We start from the raw sequence: 12,233 nt of genomic DNA on the forward strand, positions 1-12,233 counted from the left end.
GAATGGGCATTCTTCTTCTTTGTGGTTAAGATACCAACCTCAGCCTAAAACGATCAAAAGAACGAACACGAAAATTTCATGAACTATGAAATATTATAAACAAAACCTAGTCTATAAGAGGTCATTTTAAAATGCTATGTAGTGTGATATCGAATTTGATTATGTGCAATCTTGTATACTTGAGAAGAACAATATATGTATATAAACTAAAAACAGCAGGCTATCTGTAGGTATAATTTTGAAAAATATGTATCCTTTAATGTAACATTATCTTGAAAATTAAATGTTATTACGAGAGATATCCATTTTTATTATAATCAGTTAAATTCTAGCATTTCCCGTGTGAACGTTTCATTAGTATGGGTTCAATAGATTTTATAATTCCCGTTTTTCTGGAAATTTAAGGTAGAAAAGGTAAATAATGACTTATATCGTGTGTATTTGGATTATTACTTTTATGATTGAAACATTTTGGGCAAACTATGTAAAAAAGTGTTCAATTGTGCCTTTTAGTAGCTGAGCTGATTTTTTTAAAAATAATTTTATGGCCTGGTAACAAGCCAACATAGGCTGATTAACCTTTCATAAATGACTTAAATGTCAATTGTCCTTATGTCAGTTCACTGATATATAAAAAAATGATAGCTGTCAGAATTCTACGAAATTAAAAATCGGAGTTTACGTTGAGTGTTATGTGTCAAGCATGACAAGTTTCATTTTCAAAAAAACTTTCGAAGTTCGAACTTGGAAACTTATCAACCTACTTGTCGGGGTTTTAACAAATAAAATTATTTAAACTAATTTTTAGTTGTTCTTGTTTCGAGTAATTTCATATTTTAATAAAAAGAAATTGACCCATAATGGCTCGAGTACTTGTCGGAGTGAAGAGAGTAATCGACTATGCAGTAAAAGTAAGAGTTCAAAGGTTACTTGTTAATTTCAATATCAAATTTATTTATAACTTTTGAGATATTTTATACTTGTTTTTTTTATTTAAAGTTTTAATCATTATTGTTACCAACCATTAATGTTTTTTTCTGAAATTGTATAATGTCATTTAGATAAGGGTTAAACCAGACAAAAGTGGAGTTGTAACTGATGGAGTAAAACATTCAATGAACCCATTTGACGAAATTGCTGTAGAAGAAGCCGTGAGGCTAAAAGAAAAAAAGATAGCTAAGGAGGTTATTGCCGTTTCTTGCGGCCCTGCTCAGGCTCAGGTTAGTTTATTTATTGAATAGGGGTAGACAATTGGGGGTTCACTTGATGTTAAGTGATACCATCTTTCATGGACACTCAAACTTTAAGAAGGCACTTAAGTGTGTTGCTGGGCTTTTTACTGCATCTACTGATATTATATTCAAAGACTTCTATATCACAGAAAACTTACTTAAAAGACAGTAAATCATAAAAATGTAATAAGGAGAAAAAGTTCTTAATTTATTCAAGGTTTATTACTATGTTCTTAGAAATTATTACTTGGTTTTTATTTAATTATAACTATAGGAAACATTGAGAACAGCCTTAGCAATGGGTGCTGACCGTGCAATCCATGTGGAAGTTTCTGGCCCTGAATATGAAACAATGCAGCCATTGCATGTTGCTAAAATACTGGCTAAACTCTCACAAGATGAAAAGGTTGATTTAGTTATTGTTGGAAAACAGGTACTGTACAAATATTTAATTAAATATATCTATTTTAGAGTAACATTTTATCACAATTCATTCTATTGCTATCTGTTTAATTTATCACCATTGGAGAGTAAATATTTTAAAAAGGTTATATTTACTATACAAACAAGTTGAATGTATTAACTTGTTTATATAGTAAATACAGTTCTAAAGAAAGTTTATCTTACTTTACAGGCAATTGATGATGATTCAAATCAAACAGCCCAAATAACTGCAGCATTATTAGATTGGCCTCAAGCTACATTTGCATCTAAGGTATGATGTAATCCATTATATAAATTTTATTATCTTTAAATAAACAATAATAGATAGAACACAAGGCCACTTCTACAAATTTTCTTATCTTATTTGAATATTAATATAGTAACAATTTTATTTATTTCTATAAATAAAATTGTTACTATATTAATATTCAAATAACCAACTATTTAAAAAAAACTAATTTAGATTATGCTAAAATATATATGATATCCCAATATTATGATTATCTTTCCACTGTAAACCAAAAGCTACATTTTATATCATGTTATGCATATTTAATTTAAAAATAAAATAAATTTTTCTAATTAGCAAAAATGTCAAACAAACTGGAAAGGGTATTATAAAACATTATAATTAATTTTTATATCAAGTTATTTAATTTTAGGTCGAGAAAACAGATGCTGGATTGAATGTAACTCGGGAAATTGATGGTGGTCTGGAGCATATCAAAACCAAAATACCAGCTGTAATTAGTGCTGACCTGAGATTAAATGAGCCAAGATATGCAACACTACCAAATATTATGGTAAATTTATTAACTTTTTATAATAATTATAATACCGTTGTATTTATGTAAATATTTTGTTTTTTGAAATTTTTTGTAGTACTGCTTGATAGTTGTTATGCAATTAGCATTTTATAAAGAGTTTTGTTGCTATATTTCAGAAAGCCAAAAAGAAACCTATGAAAAAAGTACCAGCCAAAGACCTTGGAGTAGATTTAGCACCCAGAATCAAAATAATTTCTGTTGAAGATCCACCTGTAAGGCAAGCTGGAGCTGTTGTGCCAGATGTTGACACAGTTGTCTCGAAACTTAAAGAAGGAGGGCACATTTGAATAACAACCCAATTTCACAATGCAGTTTATATCATGTAAAAACTTAGCTTAAATATTTTATACCAATTTATGTAGATTTATAATATATTGTTGCACAAATTGCTGTTATAATTCACATCCAATTAACTATGTACAAATTCAATGTCAATCAAATACTTTAAAACGGCAGTTAAGACTACATTCTACAATTATTTTTTTATTGCAAGCAAACAAAATTAGTGATTGAACATAGTATCTGATTTTTCAATATATACAGTCTGAAGTTACATAAGGTTGCACTCCCACAATGTCACCCTAAGTACAATGCATTTAAAAGTAATTAAGAATACTTTTTTTAAGCCAATCCAAATTGCTAGTCGTCAATGTTCCTTAAAAAGTATAATTGTCTATATTGAGACATGAAACATTCAAATTCTCACATTGCTCTCACCAATAGTATTAAAAACATTATCTTAAGGCAGTACTGAAAATAGGAGAGGGCAAAAAAATCCAGTCTTAGCCAAATTAGTATTTAAGTCACCATCTTGTCTTGAGTTTATACATGTCACTTGTAAAAAAGGAAACAGTAAGATTATTTTACTATGCCCTAGAAAAAGAACCTAAAACTAAATGGGTAAAAATTCAATAAGATCTATTAAAACATCATTATGATTTTATTTGATAATGGAACTATGGACTTATTTTTTAATTATTACACTCAATTGGTTCACTCTACCTTTATGCACCCTGGTTTTGTATTTTTATCTCTTTACATGCCTTAAATAAGTCAAAGTTAAAATGGCCAGACGCAATTATAACTAAAAATATCATAGAAAGTAGTTTTAAAATTATTAAGTTAACCGGAGTTCTGGCAGTGCTCAAGACTAGATCACAACTTGATATATTTTGAAACATGAATTAAAGATGTACCTAAGTATGACCCTCATAATGTCCCCAGCATACTTACAATACCAGTGAAAAAAAATCCATTGGTAACCATGAAACTAATTTTGAGTAAAGCACCCGGATATCGTAGGAAGCCCAAAATATTGCTGTGTGATCTCAAAGGCATTATATCCTAAATGCTTAATACAGTGCCTCACCACTATGGGGTTCATACCAGACGATTTTCCCATCAAGACATCCGGTAACTAGGAGATGGTGACGAGGGCTAAACTTGGAGCTGACAACTAAATCCTGGTGTATGCCCAGGCTCTGACCGACCTCAACCATTTGAGTTGGAGAGGTCTGGTCTTGAACACAATGTGAGAGTTCACTACAGGAGTCATTCAAGGCAAGAAGACGCATTCCTCGGCCAAAAGGTGAACATACGAGTCGACCGTCCGCTGAATAGCACAATTCCTGCAAGATTTGTTTTCAATTTCAATTTTTTGTAGCAATCCTCAAAAATGCATTTCGTTTTCAAGCATAGACAATGAGGGGGTAATATGTTCAAAAAAGTAAATAATTACTGCTGACGTAATAAGAAAATCAAACCCCCCCCCCCCCCTTATAGTTCTTTACTAAACTATGTTGTCTTACTACTAATAACAACTAAAAGAACATAATTACGATAATTTCATAACTACTTTATTTAACTCATTGACCTAATATGCTTAACGCATCTGGAATGAAAATGACCGTATAAACATAATCAGGATCCAACTTTAAAGTTTGGTCAATAAAAAAGACATAAATTTTCCAGTCCCATAGCCTATTGGGATCTTACAGAGGATAAAAAATAAATATAGCTAACCTTAATAAAACCTTTCCCTTCATTGGTCTCTTCTACATAGTAGAGCAGTCTATCTCTATTTTGGTGAATTCGGTAATGTCTCGTTTCATCCTCCCCCTCACTCACACTATCCCTCTCTCTCGCACTCGATGGAGTTTGGCCGGAAGTTGAAGGCAGTGTTCTGCTTTAATAATATAATTTATTGTGAAATTAAAATACAACACCCTTATACAAAAAAAATAAAAAATATTAATTTATAGTTCTTACTTAGTAATCAAACGACCAGAAAGCACGGCACTAAATTAAATGTGGAAAAATGCAAATAAACTTAACATTTGTCCCATTAACTAACCTATAATTGAAGGCGTCATTAGATATAGCGGGTTGTAGGCTCGGCATTAGGCGAGCAGCCTCTGCGCGAGCAGGGCGCGGATACAGAGACAGAGTACGCGGGCGAAGAGCAGCGGGCGGAGTTATACCCGTATTGATTCCCAGGATTCGCTGCATATTGAAGTTACGACCCACCTGGCCCCTGTTGTGACAACCCTTATTAATTATGTCATCTTTGAGAAATTTCATAGCCGACACACAGACTAGTACTAGCAACAGTTTCCTTAATTTAAAACAAGGCACCTAGAAGGCTGAGGTATATTGTCAACAAAGTCCTTGCATTAAATGAAATATTGTTTAAGTTTTCCGAAAGAGTTTTACACCTTCTTTTATAAAGAATGTTAAACCCTACATAGTTGATTAATAACTGTGAGCATACGATAACTTAAACTTTACCTGGTATACATCTCTTGAAGCACTCTATGCTGTTTGATCGTTATTGACGCTTCCCACACGTCATTTTGGATACTCGATAAACCCTGGATAGAAACAGTAAATTTAATATACAAAAAATAATTTAAGAGTTTTTCTATTTACTAAAAGGGCCTATGACGTGGGTTTTGTCGGAACACATAGATATCTCAAAGAAATAAACATTGCATAACAGATATAGATAATGCAAAATATTTAAACCTAACTATGATAGATATAATACGACAGATTTGAATTGTAAGAGAAAAGCCGATGAGAATATAGTAATAAGATAGAATCGGAATAAATACATTATATATGCCATATATACATTAGAATTATCTAGTGAAGAGTTGTATGCTCATAGTTATTAATCAACTCACCAAGCCCAGTCGTGGCGGTTGGGCAGTTTCGCCCGAACTAGGCCCTGCTTCTGGTTCCGCTACCCGCTCCGCTACTCTCTCCTCTTCCCGCTCGCGCCTCTCGCGAGACCGATCCCCTGTTCTATTCACCGATAGCTTCATATTTGTTTTAATTCAACCGCAAAAACTACGCTTTATTGTGCCGTTTTTTCTGGTCTTTTCATTAATTAAATACAGTTTTTAAATAATAAAAAACCGCCACGTGGAGAACCGTCGCAATATTTTGAGGTATCGTGACAAATTACAACTTTAAACGTAAATTGCACACGTACATTCGTCTTATGAGATTTTAAGAACTCAATGCGTGGCATTTAGTTCTTACTGTGTACTCTCTATTTAAGATTTGATATTAACAGCAAAACACTAAAATATTCTAGATGGTTTTCCATATATGATTTTAGATATCTCTCAAATCGCTGGCAATAATTTTATTTGATTACTTACGGTACTGGCGTAACCGATGCCATAGGTCTTGGTGATCTATAGGGCCTGGTTCTACGCCGCGGAGTTCTTCGCGGGACAGGCCGCCGAGTCGCGGGAGGGGGTGGCGGCGGGGGGGGAGAAGAATCACGAACGCTCTTATCCGAAGTAGGGGCGTGTGGTTGAATGTCATGGATACATGACCACTGTATAAATAATTTAGAAGAAACATTAATTAGAAAATAAGTAGCATAACAAGAGTACAGTAAAAATTATAGATATAAAAGTTAGTTCGTTACATACCATAATGACTAATAATATTTCTTATTAATTAAATAGTTACTTATATATTATATTTCTGAAATAAGAATAGTGAGTAAGGAGAAGTATAGTTTACTTTATTTTTTTAATATAGCAAATTATATTATATCAGTGTGTGTGATCAATAGGTTATATGTACGTAACTTTTATAAAATGATTTCTTTAAAAAACAACTGACCTCAGACCTATCATCGTGACTGATGTTTCGACTAAGTGCGCTCCATCCTTGAGGGTGTATCTGTAATTTAGAACCATGAGGTGATATCCCTTAATTAATTAACTAGATTTGTACTGAATAAATGATACCAAAAATACTTTACTAAATATTTAAAATCATAAACTATTAGAACAAAAAACCTTTGAGTGTTGTACATTACTACATTTCTTTAATAACTTAATTTATTAATCATACTTTGCTCATTGTATAGAAAATTGCTGTCTTTAAATTGTACAGCTGGTTTATATTAAAATTCTAACACAGTTTTAGTATCATTATGAATAAAATAAATATATATAAAAACAAAATATAACATAGTTAACCAAAATTTAGCTAATTGTTTGTTCAAATACAAGATAAAAATTCCTCTTAAATATTTTAAAGTTATTTTAGATTCTTTAAATTGCTAATGATGAATAAAATTATAAATAAACTTACCTGTAATGCACTTACAACTTCTGCATCATTTCCATCTGGAAAATCTGATACAAACTCCACTCTATTTTCTGTTCTTTTGACATCAAACAAATGATCATACATTGCTGCTATGGGTATTAGTTGACGGCTCATTTGCATTAACCTATACAAGTTTGGCTGTAAATATTGAATAAATTTATATTTTTAAACAAAAAATTGTGTTCATCTAATGTATAGAAGCTAATTTTAGTTATTAGGGCTCGAAAAGGGCACTACTGTTTATGTAATATTTAGATATTGAATAAACGCAAGGGCAGAGGGGTCATTAATTATGTAATAATTAAACAGCCCCTTATCATTAAATCTAAAAAATTACTAAATGTCCTTAAATTAATTAATTACCTTAAAACCGTGTAAGTCTTGAGCCAACATGGATAAGTTTAAATCATGTATAATAACAAGAAGTCCACCTGTGGTACACATCACCATTTGCTTGGCATCAGGAGATAATCTGCACCGCATCAAACCGGATGCATGAAATACTCTTTGGTAGACTAGATTAAACTCTGTATATGAATTAATATCCCAAGTATAGATACTGCCATCTAACCCAGAGGTAACTAGAAGCTTGTCTTTAACAGAAAATTCTATATTTTTAACCCAATTTGAATGTCCTAAAAGTGAACGTATTTTCTTCTTTAAGTGACGAACATCCCATAATGCAATTGTTGTGTCATCTGAACAAGTAGCAAACATTCGGCCATCCAGAAATCTAAAAATATTAAACATTTACTATAATTCATACATATACATACATATAAAATTAAAGGTTTTTCAAAATACCTAATATCATGAGTACTTACTTGACACAGTTAACACAATCTAAATGAGCTCCATTAACAGAATATATTCTCTGGTGAGTAAGAGGATCAAATATTTGTATGGATTTCTTCTCACATGCTGCGACTAATAGTGATCTGAAAAAGATGTTCTGTAGAAGACCTACATTTTTCTATGCATGAACAAATTCGATTTAATAACAAAGTAATTGTTAACTCTAAGAATGTAAATGTGCTTTCAAGGCTTGTGAATGTCCTTACCCTTCCGGTGAAAATTCAAGGTTAAAAACACCACCAGTAGGAAGAGCGTTATATTGATCGCAGTCCCATGAAGCAATTGGTTTCATCCCACAATATAAACTGCGGGCTACAGCATCATCGCTACCAACAGGTCTTGGAAAACCACATTCTCTCTGTATCAACCGATAGGGGTTAAACGCTGAGTATCTTGCCATAAAACTATCATTCCAACACTTAGTACCCATTTTGTAACCAGCAATTAAACAGTATAGAGAAGTTTGTTTTAAATACTCGACATCGTAACAATATAAAAAGAGTTCGTATGTTGTTTCAAATTCTCACATATTACTTGAGGTTTTATATAATGCCAGACTATAAATTAAAACTATATGTAATTAGTAAAAAATAAGTTATTGTATTGAAATTTGAAAACCAATCGTGAGTTAATTGACGTTGACAGCCCGTAAATAAAACAAACCAAGATTTTTTTAAATTTATTTAGTATACCGATACAAAGACTATTGGTACAAAAGCCAAGATCACAGATCAGTGTTGCCAGATGGTCTTGATGCCATACCTTTAGACTAATTTAATTTCCCCCCAGAAAGACCCCTTCCTCCAACCATCATCATGTTTAGGACACATGTGGCCATGAAATCATATAGAATACTTTTAGTAAAAAAATGATTAATAATCTTCAAATTAAAAAAAAAGTTATTACTGAATTTACATGTAATTTTAGAATTTTTATTTTCCGTTTTGATGCCTTAAACGGTTTTGTAAGATTATAAATTATAGGCTAAATTTCATAGCCTATATAATAGATTTCATACAAAGAGTTAATAAAAATTATATCATAATAATTGAATCATTTTATTCATTGTTTTACACAGGCAAATATGTTGGATGTCAAATTCATATCAAATAAAATTAAATTTCAAAATTATTAATGTGATATTCATTTGGCTACCAAAGGTTAGAAGGTAGCAATCCACTAGGTGGTGGTATGGTTCCACTTTGAAGAACAGTCTGTAAAAATACCTCCAATCTTGTTTTGGGACCCCCTTCATCAATATTCTGTAATATTGCCAAATACTCAGTGCTTACTATTTTAATAATCTTAGTGAACTGTTTACCATAGTACTTATAAAATTCAGCTCCACAAACATTAAAGAAATCATGTAATAATGTGGCACAGATGTCAGGTTCAGGTTTTAAATTTATGAAGGAGGCAAGCCATTTCCAACCATACCGCAGACTATGTGGGTTTGAAGCAGATATAAATGATGGAGTCTTTGCAATCCAAATAGCACATCTTAATCTAAAGATTCCAGACATTCTTTTAAGAAATTTATCTTGCTTTTCAACTATATTATCATCATTATAAATATATCCTCGTGACAAATAAAACTCTCTATCTGTTTGTCCCTGTTTTTGTGGCAAGAACATAGGGACCAGATATGGACATTGTCTATGGAAGTATGCTTCAAGAAGTCTACCAAATTCTGGGAACTCAACCCACAGCGCAACTGCTAAAGCAGCTAGAGGAAATGCAGCTTCAGGTTTACTAGAAACTAGAAGTTCACCTTGTCTTACAATTTTTTTAGCTAAAAGAGCATTGCAGTAATAGAGCCCTTGAGGGTGTAGAGATGCAGAAATATATGAATCAGAGATTTCAACTTTATCACCTCTAAGCAGTTTAGCTAACTTCTCTAATGTGTTTCTCATATGAGTGCCACTCACAGAGGATAATGCATTAATTGGAGTATTAACTGCTTTTTGGCAATCAAATTTAAACTTTTTTAAACTACTGTCTTCTAAAAGTTGCTTATATTTAGCTTCATATTCTGTAAGATAATTTTGTAGTTCTAAGTAGTATGCATAGTTTGAGTCAGAGTAAAATTGAGGGCCAGACTTCTTAGTTTGTTGAACTTCTTGTTGTTTTTTAAGCAATTCAGTTTCTTCAGCTTTTTTTTCTTCTTCCTGTTTTATTCTCAACTCTTCTTCTTGCATCTTTTTTGTCTGCTCAGTCTTAGCAGTATTTAAATCAAGCATTATTTTTTCCTTTATATTTTTCATATTTATCGCTAAAACTTCAGACTGTTGAACTTTCTTGTCGGTAATTTCACCACTTTTACATAAATTCATTATATCTGACATGTTACTGAGGATATCATTTAAGCTTGTCATATGTTTTAATCCAATATCTTTAGCAAGCTCATCAGATTCAATTATACTTATTATTTCATTGTAACAAATGCAAATTTTTGTATGACTATCGGTAATCTGAGCAAATCTAGCAGTAGCTTTATTTTGTTCTGCCAAAATTCTATTCATGTTTTCAAGTGTTTGTCTATTGATAAGCTGACATCTTTGTTCATCAAGTTTTGCTTCTTCCAATACAGACATATTGTCACTTTCTCGTAATTGTTTAATCATTTGCAGCTTCCTAACTCGTAACTCCAAAGTCTTACGTTGTGATTCATCATGTTGCCTCTTCCAATATGTATCCATTGCTTCTGCATGATTTGTCATCATTCTTTCTATTAAATTTCTAAATAGGTCTTGAGATGTCTCTTGAAGTTTTGCTTCATACTTTTTTACTAATAATGAATGCCTTAAATCGCCATCACCAAGCTTATCCTCTAGAAGGTTTATAACTTTTTCTGGTTTTGAATATTGCTGTGTATCTTGAATAATTCTTTCCTTCTTTAAAGGACTTCTGGGGCCGATCGTTACATCTTTAATTAAAGGACTGATTTCCGCAGCTTTAGTCAGTGCTGAAATTCTCAATCTTCCGAAACTAGCAAGCTGCTCTGATATACTGATATCTAGCTTTCTCAGATCTTTTGTACTGTTAGTAAGGTTATCAATACTTGAATAAGAGTTTTCAATACTACTATACGAACTATCCATGGTGTAAGTTTTACCGGGGAACGTTCTAATTAAGTTTCCACACAAATATGTATAGTTAACATTACTGTAGTTACTTCTCTTATAGCTAACAATCTATTAAATTAATTCAATTCTATATTATTAAACATTAGTTGCAATTGGTCTTATCAAATTCGCCCAAAAATCAAAATTCAAGTGCAACTTGCAAGTAGTCAATAGTCAGTAGTGAATAGTGAGTGACAACTGACAAATAAATTTACAGACGTGTAATAATGCCATCTGATCTTGAAGTAAAGTCAAATGACCCGAACGGTTACAATCTATTAGTATTATTCCATACTGATAAGCTGTTTTAATATCAAATAATGTTTTCATAAATCTAAATATTTTCCATGAGTAAAAAATAGAATAATAAGAAAATATTTTAATGATTTTAATAAATGAAGAGTCTAAATATGCAAGACATAACAGTAGTAGGTTAAAAACAATTCTTGGTATACACTATTCTGTCTACACTGGTATAAACTAATTACTAGCCCCGCGCGTTGATATTGCGATGGAACCTTGTCTCAATAACGGCTGCGTGACGTCATCCGTCGCAAAAAAGTACAGATAGCAAAAAATTGTTATATTTTTTGCAAAATATTCAAAATGTCTATTACTAGTTGCTTCGACATTAAAATGTCCGCAGTAGTATCCGAAGCACTTTTTAAGGTACAGTTTATATTTTATATAACTAACTCAGAGTCCTCTTTCTCTTTTACAAAATAATTGTCCACTTTAATTATCATTTCACGAGCACGACTGTTAATTAATTATTAATAAAGACTATTTCTTACTCATTTTAACGAGTACTACTAAAACTTAACAATAAAACAGGATAACAAAAACAAAAAGCTATAGGTAACAAATATTCGATGCGCGTAAGCACGTAAGCGCGGGCTGACCTTGCGAACGGTAGTGACGGTGTCCGTGACCGTCGCGTCGACTACGTCACCAAGATGGCCGCCAATCGCAATATCAACTTGCGGGGCTTATACTAAAATTATATATTTACTAGCTGACCAGGCAAACGTTTTGCCATGTTTTTGTGTCAAAAAATTAAAGTTGATAATTAACAAAAAAATTTAGGGTTGCATGTATTTTTGTATGGTGTA

General features: G+C 32.0%; 3 protein-coding genes across 7 annotated transcripts; 1 reads left to right on the forward strand and 2 right to left on the reverse strand.

The window, feature by feature from the left end:
- Positions 1 to 703: 703 nt before the first annotated feature.
- Positions 704 to 2,889, forward strand: LOC110994276 (electron transfer flavoprotein subunit beta). The gene is made up of 6 exons (XM_022260820.2): positions 704 to 911; positions 1,062 to 1,220; positions 1,507 to 1,665; positions 1,867 to 1,947; positions 2,339 to 2,479; positions 2,620 to 2,889. Exons 1-6 carry the CDS (start codon positions 861 to 863, stop codon positions 2,788 to 2,790), a joined length of 762 nt encoding a protein of 253 aa, XP_022116512.2. The 5' UTR covers positions 704 to 860; the 3' UTR covers positions 2,791 to 2,889.
- Positions 2,890 to 3,533: 644 nt separating this feature from the next.
- Positions 3,534 to 8,649, reverse strand: LOC110994275 (DDB1- and CUL4-associated factor 10 homolog). Of its 5 annotated transcripts, none has more exons than XM_022260815.2 (11): positions 8,203 to 8,648; positions 7,966 to 8,079; positions 7,505 to 7,874; positions 7,124 to 7,279; positions 6,647 to 6,706; positions 6,172 to 6,353; positions 5,689 to 5,809; positions 5,291 to 5,373; positions 4,857 to 5,036; positions 4,526 to 4,685; positions 3,534 to 4,131 (listed from the first exon to the last, which is right to left on the reverse strand). In XM_022260815.2, exons 1-11 carry the CDS (start codon positions 8,424 to 8,426, stop codon positions 3,856 to 3,858), a joined length of 1,926 nt encoding a protein of 641 aa, XP_022116507.2. In that variant the 5' UTR covers positions 8,427 to 8,648; the 3' UTR covers positions 3,534 to 3,855. The 5 variants fall into 5 exon arrangements, with proteins under 5 accessions (XP_022116507.2, XP_022116506.2, XP_022116509.2 ...); XM_022260814.2 differs by having other exon boundaries at positions 4,526 to 4,688; positions 8,203 to 8,647; XM_022260817.2 differs by lacking the exon at positions 4,857 to 5,036 and having other exon boundaries at positions 8,203 to 8,649.
- A 389-nt stretch (positions 8,650 to 9,038) lies between these two features.
- On the reverse strand, positions 9,039 to 11,284 carry LOC110994306 (mRNA export factor Gle1). The gene has a single exon (XM_022260859.2). The coding sequence runs from the start codon at positions 11,095 to 11,097 to the stop codon at positions 9,148 to 9,150; it is 1,950 nt and encodes a 649-aa protein (XP_022116551.1). The 5' UTR covers positions 11,098 to 11,284; the 3' UTR covers positions 9,039 to 9,147.
- Positions 11,285 to 12,233: the final 949 nt, after the last annotated feature.

Source organism: Pieris rapae, chromosome 11 (genome assembly GCF_905147795.1).
Source record: "Pieris rapae chromosome 11, ilPieRapa1.1, whole genome shotgun sequence".
NCBI lineage: Eukaryota > Metazoa > Arthropoda > Insecta > Lepidoptera > Pieridae > Pieris > Pieris rapae.

What these genes read in the sequence shown, in the direction of transcription:
- LOC110994276 (XM_022260820.2), top strand. Translation starts at nt 861, where the DNA reads ATGGCTCGAGTACTTGTCGGAGTGAAGAGAGTAATCGACTATGCAGTA. An exon ending in TAGTTATTGTTGGAAAACAG is followed by an intron (nt 1,666 to 1,866) that starts GTACTGTACAAA and finishes CTTACTTTACAG; the next exon opens with GCAATTGATGATGATTCAAA. An exon ending in AAGCTACATTTGCATCTAAG is followed by an intron (nt 1,948 to 2,338) that starts GTATGATGTAAT and finishes ATTTAATTTTAG; the next exon opens with GTCGAGAAAACAGATGCTGG.
- LOC110994306 (XM_022260859.2), bottom strand. Translation starts at nt 11,097, where the DNA reads ATGGATAGTTCGTATAGTAGTATTGAAAACTCTTATTCAAGTATTGAT.
- LOC110994275 (XM_022260814.2), bottom strand. Translation starts at nt 8,426, where the DNA reads ATGGGTACTAAGTGTTGGAATGATAGTTTTATGGCAAGATACTCAGCG. An exon ending in CTTGAATTTTCACCGGAAGG is followed by an intron (nt 8,080 to 8,202) that starts GTAAGGACATTC and finishes CATCTTTTTCAG; the next exon opens with ATCACTATTAGTCGCAGCAT. An exon ending in GTCACGATGATAGGTCTGAG is followed by an intron (nt 6,354 to 6,646) that starts GTCAGTTGTTTT and finishes TTATTTATACAG; the next exon opens with TGGTCATGTATCCATGACAT.